This window comes from Typopeltis vanoorti, chromosome 2, assembly GCF_054136105.1.
Source record: "Typopeltis vanoorti isolate ZY-2024b chromosome 2, IOZ_Tvanoo_1.0, whole genome shotgun sequence".
Classification (NCBI taxonomy): domain Eukaryota; kingdom Metazoa; phylum Arthropoda; class Arachnida; order Uropygi; family Thelyphonidae; genus Typopeltis; species Typopeltis vanoorti.
In genome coordinates this window covers 41,091,464-41,113,490 of record NC_143550.1, presented here as the reverse complement: position 1 = coordinate 41,113,490, position 22,027 = coordinate 41,091,464, and the positions used below count along the sequence as shown (strand labels likewise).

Below are 22,027 nucleotides of genomic sequence, written 5' to 3'. Positions count from 1 at the left end.
TGACACAATGAAAAAGGAAAAGTTGGTCCTTGTTGGGGATCTGAATAGCAGAGTAGGAAGTGATTGTCAGACATACAAAAATATTTGGGGAAAATTTGGAGAAAAGAGCAAAGCTAATAATAATGGCAAATATCTGTTGGATTTCTGCTCAGGACATGGACTGGTTATTACTAACACCATGTTCCAACATAAAAATGTGCACAAATTCACATGGAGAGAAGGGGCAAGGAATAAGAAAAGTGTCATTGACTATGTTATTGTTGATAGTGATGTTTTCTCTCTGGTGCAGGACACCAGAGTGTACAGAGGATTTGAAATTGGAAGTCATCACTATTTAGTCTTGAGCAGGATAAAATTGAATTTCATATTGAAAAGAATAACCATGTAAGAAAGTTTTAAAGCGAATAAAAGTTGAGCAGCTCTCAGATGTGAACTGTAGACTAAAATACACAAAGATTATTGAAGAAAAAATTAAAGAGTTTGAGAACAGGAACCAAACTTTGGAGATTCAATGGCAAGCCTTGAAGAAAACCCTGATTGATTCAGCTAGAGAGGCATGTGGTGAAGCTGTCTGCAAGGAATAGAAAAATTAGAACTCCATGGTGGACACAGGAAGTTAAAGAGGCAGTGAAGGAAAAGAAGAAAGCATATCAAAAGTTCCTGGCAAATAAGTCAACTTGTGCTCTTAGAGAATACCGAGACAAATGTAAGAAAGCTAAACACTGTGTAAACTAGCTAAACAGAAGTTATGGGAGGACTTTGGCAGGAACATAGAAAATAAATATCAAGAAGGTGGCAAAATATTCTGGAGGTTGTTGAAGAAGCTTAGGAATAGAGGAAAGAGTGCTATAAAAGAAGTTAGAGATGATAAAGGTGACATGAAAACGGGAGAAAAAGATATCCTTAAAGTATGGAGTGATTACTTTGAAAAACTGCTAAATGAAACAAGCAGTGATGACTGCACAGTGGTAAAGAAACACTGATCAGGCATGCAGTCAGGAATACATATCCATACTTGAAGTGGAAAAGTCCATCAAAGGCTTGAAATGTGGAAAGGCAGCAGGAGTAGATGATTCGACCAGAAATGCTGAAGTGTGGTATAAAAGTCTTACAGTGGTTGCACTGCATAGTTCAGAATGCCTGGACAGAGGGACGAATTCCTGATGATTGGAGTAGAGCTCTCATAGTACCCATATATAAAAAGGGAAATAAAACTGAATGTGAGAATTACAGAGGTATTTCTCTACTGAGTGTTCCTGGTAAGATATATGCAAGTATACTTGAGAAACGGTTGAGAAGAATTGTGGAAGAAAAGTTGGGTGAAGAACAAGCTGGATTCAGGTCAAATAGAGGCTGTCAGGATCAGATCTTCACTTTATGACAAATAGTTGAGAAAGCATGGGAATATAACAAAGATCTGTATTTAAGTTTTGTCAATTTAGAAAAGCATATAACAAGGTGCCAAGAGAGAAGCTATTTAATACGCTACAGTTATATGGTGTCAATGGGGCATTATATCAAGCAATACTTAGTCTTTATTTGAGTTGTGAGTCAGCATTTAGAATTGAAGGAAGTACAGGAAGATGGTTTAATGTTAAATCTGGTGTGAGACAAGGATGTACATTATCTCCCTCTGTTATTCATTATCTATACGAATCACATTATGATGGAAAGTGGTATTAAACATGATATCAAAATTGGACAATGTTATACTTCTAAATAAATCCGCTACAAGTCTGCAAGATTCACTAACTGAATTGAATAACTGTTGTAATAGATATGGTATGAAAGTCAGCAATAAAAAGACAAAGACAATGAAAATAGGTAGAATCATTGAAAATGTCAACTGTGTTGTGAATGGGGAACCTGTGGAACAAGTAAAACATTTCAGCTACTTTGGCACCATTTTTAGTGAAGATGGTAAATTAAATATAGAAATAGACAACAGAATCAACAAAGATGGTATGGTAGGAAGTCAATTGAATATATTCATATGGAATAAGAGAGAAATTAGTCAGAACACTAAATTAGCTGTATACAAGGCAGTGTTCAAACCAGTTTTAACTTATGGATCTGAGAGCTGGGTCAGAAGTAAAACACTTGACCAAAGACTAGCGATTGCAGATATGAGAGTGTTAAATTGTGAATGAAGATATTTGAGAATTATAATACTTCATTCACATTTAACATAATCCGCCATAACTTAAGCAACACTTGTAAATATTATTTGATATTAATCTCTTGCTCGTAAATTATTATTCATATGATTATTTTGAATTTGTTTATTATTGTTTAATTATTTATTCCAGAATATGTATTAGTACTGAAAGGACTCTGTATTAAAATGTCATTCAATTTATTTTACTTATTCCTATGTTAATGTTGTAAGAAGCTGTGCATATATATTATAAGAATTTGTATTTATCATATTAAAATGTATTCTATGTAAACTACGGATTATTACCTTATTTGTTATTTCTGAAAGAGAATGTAAATTTGTGGAATTCTGCTGATATGATTTTATGTAATTCTTCTGATTGAATTTGATTAGCTAGTAAAGGAGAAACAGAGTTGTTTTTAGTTAGCACGTGCTTAGAACGTGGACAGCTATGATATGGAGAGAAGCCTGTAGATGTAAGCTGAACTGGCTAGAACCAGATTTTTGGTGGAAGAAGAAATGCAGTTAATTGGGAAATGAAAGTAAACCAGAGAAAAAAGCTTAGGTACAGCGAAGAGACCGGTCGTGAGTAAGGAAAGGTGAGTTGAGATATGCGGAAAAATTGACGAGGAAAGGACTGGGTATAAATAGGCATTAAAAACTGCCTCTATGGAATTCTGATATTACGATAGATTCCTAATGATTAGAGGAAGAAAGCTGCAGGGCTGAAGTCAATACATAGCGGAAGATAAGGAATTAGTACATGACGTAAATCTAACGTGTCAAGACTCATGTAGTTCTGTGCTTAATATTTCAGTTAACATAGTGAAGATTTCTTTGAATTGTGTTTCCTTACGGTAATTAGTTAACAGGAATTTTGAAAATGTGCCTAAGTGAATTCAATGTGCAGAAGTTGTAACCTGGTAAGACTTATCCTTTTTAAATCCAGTGTGAAGCAAATGAAAGTTAATTCCACCTAATATATCTTAACCCTAGCTGTGGCCTTTAACTACAAATAGTCGAAAGAATGAAGCACTAAAGTGTTTCCCCCTTGAATTAATAACTGCCTTGTGATTCAATTAAGTGTTTATAGACTAGAAGTGAATTAGAGAACCGCAACTATAAAAATATTTATTGTGAATTCTGGAACTTTGAATTGTGAGAACTATTTTCTATTAATTGGCAGAATATAGAGAACTGAGAGTTGAATGTTTGATACCTAATGCATTGTATCTATTCTAAGCACTAGAACTAAATTAATGTGTAGATAATATGATTTGTCTCATAGAATAGAGACAGGTTGTGATACTTATGTCATGAATAATAAGATCTAAGATTTTTGGCTTTAATCTTTAAACCTAACTGAATAGCTACCTGTATCTCAGAGATATTTTAGATTTGTTCAATTGCATTATCTTGTTTAGAAAATTATACTTAGATGTACATATTATATAACACTGCATTAAATGTTTTGTTTTATTGAATTCAATTTGATGTTTGCCTGATTTCCTTTCATTGCACCACTCATAAAAATTTATCGGACCTTGCGGAAGCCTTAAATGATAATATTAACCTCGGCCTGTAGAAAAGTGAGATTGCAAACGTTAGTTGATGATTGATTCTTCTATATTATATAGACTAATCTGAATATAAGGTGGTGCAGGATAATATAAATTTCTTTATATTCAGATCAGTATCAATCAACATCTGACAAATAAAAAACGGAATTTAAAGAAGTAAGGATAAGTTCAACTAACCATCATAATTAGATCAGTAAGCAAGATAGGACGACACAACAAGAGTCCTGAGAAAGATTAGAGGCATGGACAGATGGCATCAATGGCAATATCATATTAAAAATGAGATTATTAGGAAAGAACTTGACATTGTCAGCATCCAGGAAATGCATTAGCAGAGCTAATCTCAGGTGGTATGGTCACTTAAACAGAATGGACGAGGAAAGATTAGCAAAACAAGTGTTCTCTGCCAGGTTGGCAGGAAAACGACCCAGAGGAAGACCAAGATATCAGTGGATTGATACGGTACAAAGTGCATTAGACGATAGAAATAAGATCTGATAATGTTGGAGTCTTGACAAGTAACAGACTGATTTGGAGGAAAATTGTAGATAGGAAGTTAGTAATGATGTAAATTTTTCATGTACTATCATATCCTGTACACCCCTTGAGGGTACATGGCAGGAATTTGATGATGATGATATATATATATATATATATATAATATATATATATATGGGTACTATAAGAGCCCTGCTCCAGTTATCTGGAATTCAGCCTTCTGATCATGACCTCTGGATTATGTTGTGCATTAACTGTTTAACTTTACTTCTATATTTGAGCATTTTTGGTTGAATAGTATTTACATTTGAGGTTTCTTTGACAGCTCTTGCTGCCTCTAGTATTGATATATACTCCTAATTGAATTTTTCTTGAATATTTTCTTTAACTATTCTGTCACTACTCCTGACATCTGGGGCATCCTCATTTTCAGTTTTTGTCATTATCATCTCGAATTCTTCTTTCACAGTATTCTTTCCTCAGTTTTGAAGCTTTTTCAATAGCCTTGGAACATTTTGCTGCCCTCCTATTTATTTTTTATATTCTTGCCAAAATCTTCCTATGACTTTTGTTTAGTTATTTTTATTTTACACATTACTTTGATTTCTTACATTTTATTCTGTATTATATAGGCATACACACAGATTTACTTGCTACAAACTATTGATATATGCATTCTTCTTTGCCAGGACTGCTTCTTGTATCCAGCATGGAGTTCTGATTTTTCTTTCCTTGCATGCCAATGTTTTCTTCAGAGTTTGCCACTGTGTTTCCAAGGTTTGATTATTGTTTTCAAACTCTCACTTTTACTTGAATAATATTTGTATACTTGAGTCTATAGTTTACCTCTTAAAACTGCCCAAATGCAATTCCTTTTAACACTTTCTTATACACCAATATGATATTCAGTTTTATCCTGCTCAAAACTAATTGGCTTCTATTTCATATCCTCTCTATACTCTTGTGTCCTGAATCAACATGACAATATTATTCTCAACAATAACTACACACTATCATACACAAAACCTATCCAGCCGTGCCTTAAACTGTTTGAACACATCTGTATTTACAATACATTCAGGCAATGCATTCCTCTCACCAACCACTATCATGCAAAGAACATTCTCACACCCTCCTTATACAGGTTCCAGGGATGGCCTCCTGTTCTACCCCCCCCCATTCTATGAAAAGTTTCTTCCATGTCAATCTGATAACATCCCCTGACTAACTTATGTGTGTCAATCATAATTCTCCCCCTCCTCTTATTCATGAGGCTTTGCAGTTTACTTTCTTTCAATCTGTCTTCATACTTTACATTCCAAAGACCACTGACCACCTTTGTGAATCTTCCCTAGACCTTTTCTAAAATATTCTCGTCACCATTAAAACCCAGTGACCAAATCTGTATACATAATCTATATAAGGCCTTATACAATTGAATTATAACCTCTTTATTTTTTCATGTTACGGTCATTGCCATTATCCAATGCAATGACTTTACGACTTGTGCAATGTGGCCCCTGAATTTCAGGTCCTTGTCCACCACCACTCCTAGATTTGTCATCTCCTGTACTTCTTTAAAGTTTCCCCACCAAATGTATACTTTGCATCCCATTGTTGCTTACCAAATTTCAAAACTTTACACAATGCAACATTGAACTGACAGTTCTGCTTACCTGCCCATTCATACAATCTAGTCAGATAATAAGGCCATGACATCTGCTTGACTCTTCATTGTTCTCCCATTTCTATTTCATAGCTGTTTGCAGACAATTTTGCATTGTCTGCAAACAGCTGCATATCACTAGTTAAAATCATCCCAATATCATTAATATACAAATTGAACAACTATTGCTCCAATACAGACCCCCGCAGCACACCACTAGTCCTCCTTCTTCAGCTGCCGGCCTGGTTGGCCAAGTGGTTAGCGTATCTGCTCTCCAGCCAAAAGGCTGCTGATTTAAATCCCACCAATGCATGGATGTTTGTGATTGTCCTACTAACCAATTACCATATATACTGCTGTGACCTGTGTCCTGGTACAGTATGACCTTTGATGTCTTTACGCCATAAAAAAAATCAAAATCAAAAAACCTCCTGCTTTGGGGCACTGCATTCCTATATACAACTTTCTGATACCTGTCTGACAGCCAGTCACTGATCCAACTCACTAGTCTGCTATCCAATCCCATTTCTTTCAGTTTATTTAACAGCTTGTTGTGTGGCAGTCTGTCAAAAGCTTTTGCAAAATCTAAGTATGCCACTGTATATGCATCTCCCTTGTCCAAGGCATTTGTTACCTTGTTATAGTACATAAATAAGTTAATAAAACATGATCTCCCTTTAACAAACCCAAGCTGACAACTACAGAGAATGCTGCTGTTATAAACCCATTTTTGTATCCTACTTCTCACCAATCTTTCCAGTACCCTAACCACAACTATAATGGAATTTCCACATGTTTTGCTATCTCCCAAGTCAAGTGCACATGATTACTTTCCCCAGTTGGAGGTAATATAGCCACCTTAGTTATGGACAGATCTGACTTTATAATAAACTCCAGCACTCTCATATTTCGAGTCCCCTCTGTCACATTCTGCTTCGAGTAATTATTCAGTAAGTGTATAAACTCCATTTCCTTCCTGCCAAGTGACCTTTCCTCCTTCCAATCTGTGTCTCTGAAGTTGAAGTTCCCCCATAATAATTACTCGACTTGCACTCATTGTACTAATCTGCTGATGCAAGTCTTCCACATCATCTCTGGCACCCCTTGGCCTATAGCAGCAACCAATTTTATATTTTTCTTATTGGCCTCAATCTCACACCAGATTGATTCAAAAGAACTATCATCCATGCCTGACTCCTAATCTTGTTGGCTACAGTTCATCTGCTATCATCGGCAGTACTCCACCCTGTCCTGTCTACTATATTCTCCCTGAAAATACCAAATCCATCACATTCTATTGCTGTAACTATGTCATCTTCTGTTAGCCAAGTCTCGCTAATGCCTATAACACTTTACAAGGTTGCACTAACAAATGCTAAAACCTCTTCCCTCTTATTCCTGATGCTTCTAGTATTAGTATATAGAAACTTTCATCCCTTTAAGTTTCCAACCACATTTTCATCCTGAATTGACTACCTTATTCGACATTGTTGCCTGAGAGACTAGATTGTGTATTTTCTGTTCATTCATATACTCATTTGCTTCATTGGTGCCTTTACACACACACACACTTGTCTGCATCTGCCCTAATCACTTTAGTTTTCCTGACTTTGCACTACCGCACTCTCAGTGAACATAGTTCTCTCTAGACACCTAATTCTGAATTCATTGAGTGCAGTCCATCGGCATTGTACAATCTTTGTACATCTTTCGGCATTGTACATCTTTCTGTCCATCAAACTCAGGCCGTAGGTCCACAGTCTCCTTCTGCACAACCTATGTGTTGATTCAGTAGCCGTTCATCGCTCCATTCTCATTCTCTTCTATCATAGTGTGGCAGCAGACTTGCAAACTTTACTATCTTCCTCTTCTTTTTCGTTTCTTCCAACAACTTTCACATCCTCCCTGTTGCAGTACTTCTTATCTCTCATGTTGTTGGCTCCAGCCAAAATAGTCAATCCTTTCACCTTCCCTTTCTGCATTCAGACAGCATTACTAATATTATTGATTTTTGCACTAGGTAAGCAAGATTTTATAGTGCTTTCATGAAGAACTCCTCTTATCATTGAATCACCGTAAATAATTATTTGCTTACTCTTATTCTCTCTATCATTTTTACACATTTCTTTTTGACTTTGAACCTTTTTTTTTTATTGTTTTGTTTTCAGTTCGACTGATCTCTTGCTGTTTCTGCAGCCTTTCAATCTTGCACTTTGTCCTGCGAAGGACTGCATGCAAGCAGTCATTTTCTTTATTCAGGTCTTCTATTCTCCCGAACTTCTGCCACTTCACTTTCATCATTATCACTGATATTTACATTTTCCAGTCTTGTATCAATACTGTCTACTCTACTATCATATAATTTGTTCTCTCTGCATTCACTTTCAAAGCATTTACAGTATTACACACTCTATCACCACTTTTGCTCTCCTTCTACAAATCTTTAAACTTTCTTGATGAATATATCTCCCAAATTTTATACTGCAAATTTAGCTTGCCCAATAAAGACATCTTAGTCACCATTGTTCTACTACACATAGGTGCCATATCAGCAATACAAGGTGTGGCTATTAAATAACGAGACTGGTTGCAAAAATGTGGTTTATTATTACAATTTTACAACTTAATTGTTATCCCCTTCAACATACTCCCCTCCTCTGTCTATACACCGTTGCATACGAATTTTCCATTGTTGGAAGCGGTGCTGCAAGTCATCAGGTGTTATCTGCTTCAGTAGCGCTGCTGTTTTCTCCTTTACCTCATCCACTGATTGAAAACGTGTGCCCTTCAATGCGGATTTAAACTTTGGAAAAAGGTAAAAGTCGCATGGAGCTAAGTCCTGCGAGTTAGGTGGATGGTCCAACACCGGGATCTTCTTATCAGCCAGATACTGCTTTACAGACAGTGCACTGTGGGCTGGAACATTGTCCTGATGAAGAATCCAAGTGTTGTTCTTCCACAGATCGGGTCTCTTCCTTCTCACTCATTCTCTCAGCTTGGCCAGAACGCTCAAGGTAATAATGTTGGTTAACTGTCTGACCCTCTGGTATCCATTCAACCATTACCACACCATTGATATAAAAAAAAAAAAAATGATCAGCATTGCCTTCAGTTTTGACTTGCTCATTCTTGCTTTTTTCATTCTTGCTTTTTCTTTCTTTCATTCATTCTACGTGGGAGTTTTCCAGTGTATCGATTATCTCTTTGTTTCTGGATCATACCGGAAAATCCATGTCTCATCACATGTGATAATCTTCTCTTGCAAGTCCGGCTCCACTGTCAGCCGTTCCATGATGTCAGTGCAAATTTGTTTCTGGATGTCTTTCTGCTCCTGACACAAGTTTTTGGGAACCATTTTGGTGCAGACTTGTTCATGTTCAATTACTCATACAAAATTTGTCATACAGTCTCTTTATCAATGTGCACCATGTCTACTGTCATCTGAATGCTTAACTGGTGATTGTTGCAGACAATTTCATTAATTTTCACAATGTTTTGTTCAGTTGCTGCCATGACAGGGTGACCCGTTCGCCATCTTCAACATTTTCTCGACCTTCAGCAAAGCGTTTGTGCCATTCGAACATTCATGTACGTGACTACATTATCACTGTACATCCTGTAACAGTTTCAAACACTTGGTTGGCAATTTCTTCAATTTAACAAGGAATTTGAGATTAATGCACTGCTTAAATTTAATGTTAGACATTATTCCTTCAAAGCGACTTCACGTGTGTTTCTTTTATAACTGTTTACAGACTAACTATGAGTGACAGCAAACATTGCTTATCTCAACTGCTTCTAGAACCTTCAAGTTCATTCATGGCTCAAGCACATTCCACTACTATGAGTACACGATTCACAGTGCACCTTGTCTCATTATTTAATAGCCACACCTTGTATGTCTAATTTAAGAAAATATGAGGTTTTTACTTACATCTGAATAACTCAAGTCTATTTCGTGCACTTATAGAACAATAAATTAACTCAGTATTTTTTCTGCGGCATTATGAAACTACGGCATTCATCAAATATTCTCGAATTTGGTATTATCAAATGTGTTATGTTGCTTGTACACTTGCCGTTTATTTATTTTTTTGCCTTCTCTATTTCTATGCTGTGACCTGTACATGTTCAGGTTTATGCTTATATGCTCAGTCATGGATACTTCATACTGTAGTATATGATACACCACTATGAACTAGCAGTGCATTGCAGTGTGAACATTACACTGTAGGTATGCTCCAACAAAAATTAGTGCTGTAAGTGACTCGTCTGCTTTGGACCTGTTGGAACTAGCACATAACATCCTAGTGAGTATTTACTGATACATTTCCCCGATGGTTCTTTATACATATTCATTGGGCTGTTTTAATGATGATTTATTTTATTTATTTATTTCATGTGATGATACAATGGCCGTGAGCCCCTTTTTATGGGGGAGGTACGATGCAATCTCAATTCCCTCCTCTCCTAATTTTATTTAGGCTTGGGACTGGCATAGCTGACAAATTAGGCCTATGGCTGGGTCTTAAGCAGTGGTGAGCTATAAGGGGCTCGCGCGAGCCCTTTGTTAAATTTTTCTCAAATTTGCGAGCGCCCTTGTTCTTCTTGTCTACTTTTTTATATTTTCAAAAAAAAATTTTTTTTTGAAACATATTAAGCAACAAACTCATATGGTAACCTAACAAAAATTAGTCTATTCAGCAGTGTATTGATTATTTGGAATCATTGTTTAAACTCCTCTATAACGAATGCACTCAAGTTTGAAAATAATATAAGCGCATGTGCTATCTTTATCCTTCTCCCTTCTGGTAGCTAATCATATGGTAAAACCAGTAGCCAATCAAATGTTTTATAAAAGATTATAAAAGATTTCATTCTTATTATATTTTGATAGTTAAAAAATGTTTTTCTTATGTAAGATAAATTAACACAGTTGATTGTGTGCAAATATTTCATATTTAGATCATGAAATATTTGTTTAAAAATGATAGCCTTTACAGGTTGATTGTTCTATCATACTTTTTGATTGGAATTTGTACACAAGCTGTATTAATAAAAGTTTTTGTGTGAAATATGTTTTTTTTTTGCTCGATGACGCAAGCCCTTTGTTAAAATTTCCATAGCTCACCACTGGTCTTAAGTATTCCTGACTGTAATCTGTGTGTGTGTTCATGAGCCTGTTTGCCTATTCTGAGGGACAAAAAACTTGAGCTTTCAGGTGAAAAACCTTACTTTTGTATGAGACCAGCTAACTCTCCTTTTGTCAAAAGAGACCAGGTTCCTCACTTCATGGACAGGAATCAAACTCAGGTCTTTCCGACCAGCAGACTTCGTCTATACCAACTGAGCTACAGAGGCTCTTTAATGATGATAAGATTCCAGGAGCTTTTGAAGCTACTTCAGCTTTGGATGAATGGAGTTAAGTGAAATTTGATATTTGGGATAAATACCAAACATATCTGCTCACCTCATTTTGTTACAGTGAGATTATTTTTATTAGAAAAAATTGACAAAAGGATTTGAATGACAGTAATAACAATCATAACGTATATTATCGCGTATAATGAGATCCACATATAATGTGAACTAGAAATTTTGTTTGAAATCTAGCCCTAAAATGCCATGTCCATGTATAATACAATACGAATTAACGAAAGAAATATTTATTTTAAAACAAAACGTCAAAATCCTTTAAATTCTTCTTCATCTTTTGAGTCATCAAACATTTCATTTATAAATTCATCTGTAGAGATTGCATCATCAGTGTAGCAGTTGTCGTCATCGTGTTCATGCTCTCCATTTTGTCGTGCATCATCCTCGCTTTAGTATATATGACATGATCTTTGGATCCATCCATTGAATTACTTATTCCACATTTAAGAAATGAGCATTGAATCATTTCAGATGGTATCGAATCCCATGCTTCTTTAACCTAGCTGGTGACTAGGGTGGGAATCTCAGGCTTCTGAAAATTCCCACCCTTTGTCATCTTCAAACCAGGTGATATCCATTCTCTCCATTTTTCATGTAAGTGATCTTTAAATGGCTTATTCAAGCTGACATCAAGCAGCTGCAAAACGAAAGTTAGACCACCCGGTATGACTGCTAGGTCTGTACATAGCTCACGTGCTTTCTCTTTGCTTGCCTCTGTTAAATGCACCCGGAACATATCCCAGACTAGCATGCTTTGTTGACATAACAAGCTACCTGAACGTATGTTCCATACTTGATCCAGCCACAATTGTACACCTTCTTTATCCATCCAACCTTTCTGATTGGTGCGAACAATTACACCTAGTGGAAATTTCATATGCTTCGGAATTTTCTTCCTTTTAAATATCACTGTTGGCTTTAATTTAGTTCCGTCTGCCATGCATGCTAGAACAATGGTAAAATGCATTTTTTCATGTCACATTGTTTTTATGAAGACACCCTTTTCACCAACTGAGTTTACTGTTCGATTCCCAGGTATATCAAAATACATGGGCGTCTCATCCATATTGCCAATTTGGGAAAGTTCATATCCATGACACTTCTGTAATTTTATGATAAATTTGTGGAAGGACTGCACTTTTTCTTCACGCTGCTTTGGTAACTTCTGTGCAATTTTTGTTGGTGTCGTAATGTTAATGCTTTGCGTTCCATAAATCTGTTGCACCACCCAGGCGAAGCAAGAAAAGATGAAATACCTGGTGTGTCCTTGAATTTACCATTCTTGAGTTGTAGAGCTCGAAAACGAATTGCATTTCTTGTTACTATAATGCCATCTTGTCGTTGCATCAAAATCCATTCATTTAGCTCTTCTTTGAGTTCTGGAAAGGATGCTACATTTCCACAATGGGCACGTTTCATTTTGGGGATTTTTCAAGACCGTCTTTTTGCTTACGCCAAAGTAATTTGGCGTATTACTCTCTGCTACACCAAATTCTCTCATAGCAACACTGTTATTATGTTCTTCTGCAAACTGCATGACACACAATTTAAATCCTGCTTCAAAAGATGAATGTTTACATTTCTGCTGGCTCATTTTCAGGCTAGGTTTGTTTAATGAATAATATTTAAAATGAACTGTGGTTAAACCGATATACCTAACTGTGCTCTATCATTCGGCGACAGAGCGCGCATCGTATCTGCGCATAAAGCCAGTAATGTAAGTAGCTTTATGCGCAGATATGATGCGTGCTCGGTCGCCAAATGTGAGTGGGTCAAGTAGATTTGGTTGCATAGGCATTAGGTAGTATGTTGTGTGTGCAAGTCTAATAAGATATTATATTTTTTAGGATCCGTATAATGCAAACCCCTAACTTTAAGTAGTATTTTTTACCATAAATTGTTCGCATTATACGTGATAATATACGGTAATTCTGAGATGATATGCTAGTAATTCATTAAATCCCATCCTGCTCTGGTTGGATGGAATTTAATGAAAGTTTATATATTTATTTTGTGCATCCAACCCATGAAGGGTTGTGGTATAAACCATACATTTAATTCTATAGCTGGGTTAAGTATTAAACTAAGAGATAAATTTAGAATTTTGTCATGATGTACATGTGCTATTATGAAATGAATTTTTTATATTGTCTGATTATTTTCTTACTTTTTATGCATAAATTTAATGTTTTTAAAACTTTTCCATTTATGCACCATTAATTAAAAATGTCCATTGAGTTATGCTTATTGTCTAGAGAAATAAGAATGTATATTTTTATTCATGTTGGTTTACAGCAGTGATTCCCAAACTGTGCAGTGTGGTGTGTGCCTGTAGTGCCATGAAAAAATTACTCAGACACTAAGGGCACTCCAAAAAAAAAATTGGAGAACACTTTTTTACTGTAATGCTAAAAAATATCAAGTGTATCTCTTATTTTCTATCCATATTCTTCAGTAACAATGTAAATATTTTCATCAGTCTAGCAGAATTAATTTCTTTTTAAATTATATTAATGTAACTTTTTTCCTCTTTCAGTTTCATTATAAGGAAGAACGAAGTTATTCAATAGGCATTATGGGATTTGAAGATGTTGATTGTGACTTTGTTGATGTTACTTATGTGAGTATCAACTTTGAAATTTTATTGAATGTGTTAATTGACAAATGATTTCCTGAGGAAATAAAAATCATGGTTTAAATTCATATTTAAATAATGATTCTAATTTGTGGTTTAAGCTTTCCTACTCGAAGTAAGTTTAGAAGTTTTCAATTAGGAATTCAGTTTCACTTCATTTGTAGTTTCTTTGCTAGAATATATATACATTGGTATCTAAAGAAAATGTTATAGTTATTTACTAAACTTACCAATGTATGCAGCCATTACTTATTATTGGTGAATATTTATATTTTGCAAACAAATCTCTTTACCTCTCTTCATAATTTTTTTAAAAAATTATTTTTATCAGAAATGGAAACATGCATGTCTAGAGGTTATAGAATCACATGTAGTACTCTCCACCCCAGCAGCTTGATAGGCACATGCACGCACACACACAATACCACAATTGTAAATTATTAGGAAGTCATTTGTTTCTAATGAAAGTATTTCCATTCACACCTATTCTTTTTCACAACTGTTTAAAATATTTATGCCATTTAGTAATTTAAACAAAATTTAGAATGCTCCTTAATTATTGTTTTGTAATATAACCTGAAACAAACACATTCCTCCCTAGTATAGAGGTATTTGTTTTATTTATTGTTAAATGCAATATAATATATCATTCTTAATAAACATTTTTAGAAAAGTATATTGTCTTCATGCATTCTTAATTCTTTCTTGAAAAGTAAAATACTTTCTTATAGGTTCGTACTGCTTCTGATGAACTGCACACTAATGTTATGAAAGAAATAACTGCATTTTGTGAAGCCTTAAGAAACACAGAAAGTTCACATAGTGGAGAGGTGAGATTCTAAATGTTGCATTTTGTCATTTTTAAAACTTTCAAAATTTAACAATTTTTGGTTTTAAACATGTTGGCAAAGGATAATGTGCACATACCATCCACTGAATTATAAACCTTTATGCAGATATGTGTAAACATCACTTATACAGCATATATGCAAAATACTCGGTTACATGTGTCACTACGTGTTCTAGGCAGCTATTTAAAAATGCTGCTGAATAATGCTGCTGGTTGTGTTGATCACAATGAGAAAAACAATGGATTTTTTGGAGTTTGGTAAAGGGCTTATTGTGGGTGCCCGTCTGGCTGGAGCCATGGTTTTCAAAACAGTAGGGCTAATTGGTCTCTCAAAAGGTGAGATATCCGATGTGTTTAAATCAGTGGAAAATTAACCCACATTGCTTATCTAAGAGGCATAACTGTGGTCCTAAGGCAGTCTGTCAGGAATGAGATTGCTGTCATCTGAGAAGGCTTGCACAGAGAAACAGAACTTCCTGTGTGCAGCAACTGACTCTTGAAGCATTAAATGAAGGCTGTTCCTAACCCATATCTCACTGAACTATGCACATAGAATTGAAAATAATTGGTATTGGCAGTTGCATGCCTATACAGAGACCACTGATTTTTTACATTGAACTGGAGAGTTCATCTGTAGTCAGGAACATGGTGACTGGACGCTGGAAGACTAAAAAAAAGTCATGTGATCCGACAAGTTGTGGTAAATCCTGTTCTGTACCGATGGTAGGCTGAGAGTTTGGCAGGAGCCACATGAAGCAATGAACCCAGCTTGCCTTGTAAACGCAACTCAAGGTTCTGGAGGTGATGTCATGGTGTAGGGCATGTTCTGTTGGTACAGAGCAGTCCTCTGATATTGCTGGATGGTCGGGTGTCCTCCAAGGAATATCTGAACATTGTTGCCAATCAAGTCCATCCTGCAATGTTGACTTTTTTGCCCAGCAGGTGATGGTTGTTCCATGGACGACAATGCTACTGGCCATGTGCAAGAATTGTTCAGTAGTTGTTCAATGAACAAGACAGTGACTTCCACCTTCTTCCCTGGCCACCACAAAGCCCCGGATCTGAACCCCATTGTATGGGACATGTCAGAAAAACAGATCTGGGAGCAAAGTCCATTTCGATCAAATCTGAGCCATGTATGTTGTAGACGTAAATGCAGTCTAACACCTTGTAGAATCTGTGCCAAACCGCATGTATGTTGGAATTTGGGCTAAAGGAGGTTCAACATGGTATTAAATAAAAGTTTGTAATTCAGTGGCTGGAATGTGTAATTAAAAAGAACAAAAACATGGTTCTACAAAGTTCATTTATTTTCTAGTGTACAAGAAATGCTGCTTGTTTATAGCAGCATTTCTGAATCTGTTCTTTATGACAGATTTCAAGGAGCATTTAATTTTTAGTAGTTAAATTATTAATGAGAAAACTGATTTATTTAAATTTTAACTTAATCAACTTTTTGTTATAGTTTTCATTATAATGATTTTTAACAATTCCTTTCTAAAAATAATCAGACATATTAGTGTTTTTGAAAAAGACTACAATATTAAAAAATTCATATTCAATTAGATTTGTATTTTGTCATTCTTTTCTTGACATCATTGAAATATGTCACAAATAACAAATAAGTATGAAAAATGATCAGAGACAAATATAAAAAAAGTTTTTTTTAATAGCATTTTTCTTGAATAGTGATGCCATCTCTAGAATAATGGCATTACTTACACAGAACTATTTGTCATGTACTATATAAATATAATTCTGTTTTGTCAGTTTTTTTTTTTTTTTTTGTGGCAAGCCTTTATAGCTCAGTTGATATAGATGATAATGTCATTTGACCGGAAAGATCTGGGCTTGAATCTCATCTAGGATGTAAAAAAAATTTGCAGGACTTTTCAGAATGTTAAAGGTGAGTTAACTGGCCTCATACAGAGGTGGCGGGATTTCTCATTTTCTTGTATAATGAAACCTGTGGAGTATCCATAACTATAGAATAAAATGTATGTCACAGCAAAACAAATTTTATTTTGTAAATATTTCATCTTGCATAATCATACAACATCATCAATACAATTATCGAAAAACAATAGGATTTGAAATCAAAAGCAGTAGAGCACGTGCTTAAATCAAAACCACATCCATCTTATCAAACTCACAAATCTGGTCTTGCACAACATGGAATTGAAAACGCTAACTGCAGGATCCAGTGTCAAAACACAAAGCTGCTACATAGATCCATATATAAACATGAACGTTTATATGAAGAAAGTGCTGAAGCCTTACTTTATAGACCTAATCTTAATCATGATGAGTGCCAAGTTTGGAAAATTGTTATCCTCAATTAGATTAAATAAATTTGTCTCTTATATTACTTTTAATTTGCCCAATAGTTTTAATTCATGAACATGCAACTGGATACCTAGAGAGATTCCAATTTAAGCATATGCTCCACTGTTTTCTGATTCAATTCCAATTGTTGTTTGATAATTGTACTGATAATGTGTCATTATATATCATCATCATCATCAAATTCCTGCTATGTACCCTCAAGGGGTGAACAGGATATGATACTACTACATGAAAAATTTACATCATTATTAATTTCCTATCTACAATTTTCCTCCAAATCAGTCTGTTACTTGTCAAGACTCCAACATTATCAGATCTTATATTTCTATCGTCTAAGGCGCATTGTACTGTATTAATCCACCTATATCTTGGTCTTCCTCTGGGTCGTTTTCCTGCCAACCTGTCAGAGAACACTCGTTTTGCTAATCTTTCCTCGCCCATTCTGTTTAAGTGACCATACCACCTGAGATTAGCTCTGCTAATGCATTCCTGGATGCTGATAGTGTCAAGTTCTTTCCTAATATCCTCATTTTTAATATGATATTGCCATTGATGCCATCTGTTCACGCCTATAATCTTTCTCAGGACTTTCATATCTGTGGTCTCTAGTCTTTGGTCAAGCGTTTTACTTCTGACAAAGCTCTCAGATCCATAAGTTAAAACTGGTTTCAACACTGTCTTGTATACAGCTAATTTAGTGTTCTGACTAATTTCTCTCTTATTCCATATGAATTTATTCAATTGACTTCCCACCATACCAGCTTTGCTGATTCTGTTGTCTATTTTTATATTTAATATACCATCTTCAGTAAAAATCGTGCCTAAATAGCTGAACTGTTTTACTTGTTCCACAGGTTCTCTATTCACAACACAGTTGACATTTTCAATGATTCTGCCTATTTTTATTGTCTTTGTCTTTTTATTGCTGACCTTCATACCATATCTATTACAACAGCTATTCAATTTAGTCAGAGAATCTTGCAGACTTGTAGCAGATTTATTTAGAAGTATAACATCATCCGTATAAAGCAAAGAGCTGACATTAACATCTCCAATTTTGATATCATGTTTAATACCACTTCCCTTCATAATGTGATCCATATAGATAATGAATAACAGAGGGGATAATTTACATCCTTGTCTCACACCAGATTTAACATTAAACCATCTTCCTGTACTTCCTTCAATTCTAACTGCTGACTTACAACTCAAATAAAGACTGAGTATTGCTTAATATAATGCTCCATTGACACCATATAACTGCAGCGTAGTGAATAGCTTCTCTCTTGGCACCTTGTCTTATGCCTTTTCCAAATCGACAAAACTTAAATACAGATCTTTGTTATATTCCAATGCTTTCTCGACTGTTTGTCGTAAAGTGAAGATCTGATCCTGACAGCCTCTATTTGGCCTGAATCCAGCTTGTTCTTCACCAAGCTTTTCTTCCACAATTCTTCTCAACCGTTTCTCAAGTATACTTGCATAGATCTTGCCAGGAACACTCAGTAGGGAAATACCTCTCACATGCAGTTTTATTTCCCTTTTTTTATATGGGTACTATGAGAGCTCTACTCCAATCATCGGGAATTCGTCCTTCTGTCCAGGCTTTCTGAACTATGCAGTGCAGAGCCACTGTAAGACTTATACCACCATACTTCAGCATTTCTGGTCGAATATCATCCACTCCAGCTGCCTTTCCACATTTCAAGCCTTTGATGGCTTTTTCTACTTCAAGTATGGATATGTATTCCTGCCTGCATGACTGGTCAGTGTTTTTTACCACTGTGCTATCATCACTGCTTGTTTCATTTAACAGTTTTTCAAAGTAATTACTCCATACTTCAAGAATATCTTTTTCTCCCTTTTTCATGTCACATTTATCATCTCTAACTCCTTTTACTCCATTCCTAAGCTTTTTCAACAACCTCCAGAATATTTTGCCACCTTCTTGATATTTATTTTCTATATTCTTGCCAAAGTCGTCCCATGACTTTTGTTTAGCTAGTTTTACACAGTGTTTAGCATTCTTGCATTTGTCTCTATATTCTATAAGAGCACAAGCTGACTTATTTGCCAGGAACTTTTGATATGCTTTCTTCTTTTCCTTCACTGCCTCTTTAACTTCCTGTGTCCACCAGGGGGTTCTGATTTTTTTATCCTTGCAGACAACCTGCCTCTCTGGCAGAATCAATCAATGTTTCTTCAGAGTTTGCCACTAAATCTCCAAGGTTTGATTCCTGTTCTCAAACTCTTTCATTTTTTCTTCAATAATCTTTGTGTATTTTAGTCTACAGTTCACATCTGAGAGCTGCTCAACTTTTATTCGCTTTAAAACTTTCTTACATGTTATTCTTTTCAATATGAAATTCAATTTTATCTTGCTCAAGACTAGATAGTGATCACTTCCAATTTCAAATCCTCTGTACACTCTGGTGTCCTGCACCAGGGAGAAAACATCACTATCAACAATAACATAGTCAATGAGATTTTTCTTATTCCTTGCCTTACCTTGCCTCTTCTCTCCACGTGAATTTGTGCACATTTTTTTTTTGGAACATGGTGTTATTAATAACCAGTCCATGTCCTGAGCAGAAATCCAACAGATATTTGCCATTATTATTAGCTTTGCTCTTTTCTCCAAATTTTCCCAAAATATTTTTGTATGTTTCACAATCATTTCCTACTCTGCTATTTAGATCCCCACAAGGACCAACTTTTCATTTTTCATTGTGTCAGTGGCTTTTTCTAAAGCCTCAAAAAAATTCCTCCACTTCTACCTTAGTAGAACCTTCTGTGGGACCATAGGCACAAATAAGTCTCATTGTCCAATTCCCCATTGTCATATTTGCCCACATTACTCTACTTGAGACTGACTGCCATTCAAGAAGATTAGCCTCGTATTTTGTGTTGAATACTATGGCTACTTCTTCTTTTCCTTGATTGTCATTGCCTGAATATAACATTTTGTATTTATTGCTCAGAAAGATCTCACCAGTTTTGGACTTTTTTGTTTCAGTCACCCCGATTATGTCGATCTGGTACTTATCTAATTCCTCAGCTAGCTCTATTTCTTTGCCATTCAGGCTTCTTACGTTGATAGTACCGATCTTTAACTCTATTGATGTTGAGTTGGTGTGGGTTTTCAGATTTGTTCCAGTAGCTGACTTTTCGCTGTTCGCCCTGGTTCCCTGGCGAAAACAATGGGGGCCTTGTTTAACCGGGCGACGCCCTAGCTGGCATGAAATTTTGTCATGTTGTACCATCATTTTTAATTTTGGTTTAACCAATAAGAATACAATTTGGTCGGCTAAATCCCAAATTGCCAGCCCATCCTCGTTCGTTCAGTATCCAAGTAGATACCCAACAGGGTGCACCACGAGAAGGTGAGGATTGGACATTAGGTCAGAAGCCCTGGTCGGTTCTCCGCATTCCTTTAAAGGCTACGTGGAGGTCTTCTCTCAGTTATACAGCTTTGACCCTTAAGCACCCTGTCATGATATATAAGATGAGGTACAACATGACAAAATTTCATGCCGGCTGGGGCGTCGCCCGGTTAAACAAGGCCCCCGTTGTTTTCACCAGGGAACCAGGGCGAACAGCGAAAAGTCAGCTACTGGAACAAATCTGAAAACAAACCCCAACTCAACATCACCAGAGTTAAAGATCGGTACTATCAACGTAAGAAGCCTGAATGGCAAAGAAATGGAGCTAGCTGAGGAATTAGATAAGTACCAGATCGACATAATAGGGGTGACTGAAACAAAAAAGACCAAAACTGGTGAGATCTTTCTGAGCAATAAATACAAAATGTTATATTCAGGCAATGACAATCAAGGAAAAGAAGGAGTAGCCATAGTATTCAACACAAAATACGAGGCTAATCTTCTTGAATGGCAGTCAGTCTCAAGTAGAGTAATGTGGGCAAATATGAGAATGGGGAACTGGACAATGAGACTTATTTGTGCCTATGGTCCCACAGAAGGTTCTACTAAGGTAGAAGTGGAGGAATTTTTTGAGGCTTTAGAAAAAGCAACTGACACAATGAAAAAGGAAAAGTTGGTCCTTGTTGGGGATCTAAATAGCAGAGTAGGAAATGATTGTGAGACATATAAAAATATTTTGGGAAAATTTGGAGAAAAGAGCAAAGCTGATAATAATGGCAAATATCTGTTGGATTTCTGCTCAGGACATGGACTGGTTATTACTAACACCATGTTCCAACATAAAAATGTGCATAAATTCACATGGAGAGAAGAGGCTAGGAATAAGAAAAGTCTCATTGACTATGTTATTGTTGATAGTGATGTTTTCTCCTTGGTGCAGGACACCAGAGTGTACAGAGGATTTGAAATTGGAAGTGATCACTATTTAGTCTTGAGCAGGATAAAATTGAATTTCATATTGAAAAGAATAACATGTAAGAAAGTTTTAAAGCGAATAAAAGTTGAGCAGCTCTCAGATGTGAACTGTAGACTAAAATACAGAAATATTATTGAAAAGAAAATGAAAGAGTTTGAGAACAGGAATCAAACCTTGCAGATTCAGTGGCAAACTCTGAAGGAAACATTGATTGATTCTGCCAGAGAGGCATGTGGTGAGGTTGTGTGCAAGGATAAAAAAATCAGAACTCCCTGGTGGACACAGGAAGTTAAAGAGGCAGTGAAGGAAAAGAAGAAAGCATATCAAAAGTTCCTGGCAAATAAGTCAGCTTTTACTCTTACAGAATACAGAGACAAATGTAAGAAAGCTAAACAGTGTGTAAAACTTGCTAAACAAAAGTCATGGGAGGACTTTGGCAAGAATATAGAAAATAAATATCAAGAAGGTGGCAAAATATTCTGGAGGTTGTTGAAGAAGC

At 35.7% G+C, this 22,027-nt stretch overlaps 1 protein-coding gene across 2 annotated transcripts in view; it reads left to right on the top strand.

Moving 5' to 3' along the window:
* The window catches only part of LOC150108955 (autophagy-related protein 101-like), a 95,109-nt gene that overhangs the window by 21,687 nt on the left and 51,395 nt on the right, over positions 1 to 22,027 (top strand). For both annotated transcript variants that reach the window (XM_090404540.1, XM_090404541.1), the window contains 2 exons: positions 13,875 to 13,958; positions 14,705 to 14,803. In XM_090404540.1, the coding sequence (XP_090260666.1) occupies positions 13,875 to 13,958; positions 14,705 to 14,803 (183 nt within the window). The remainder of the gene's footprint in view (positions 1 to 13,874; positions 13,959 to 14,704; positions 14,804 to 22,027) is intronic.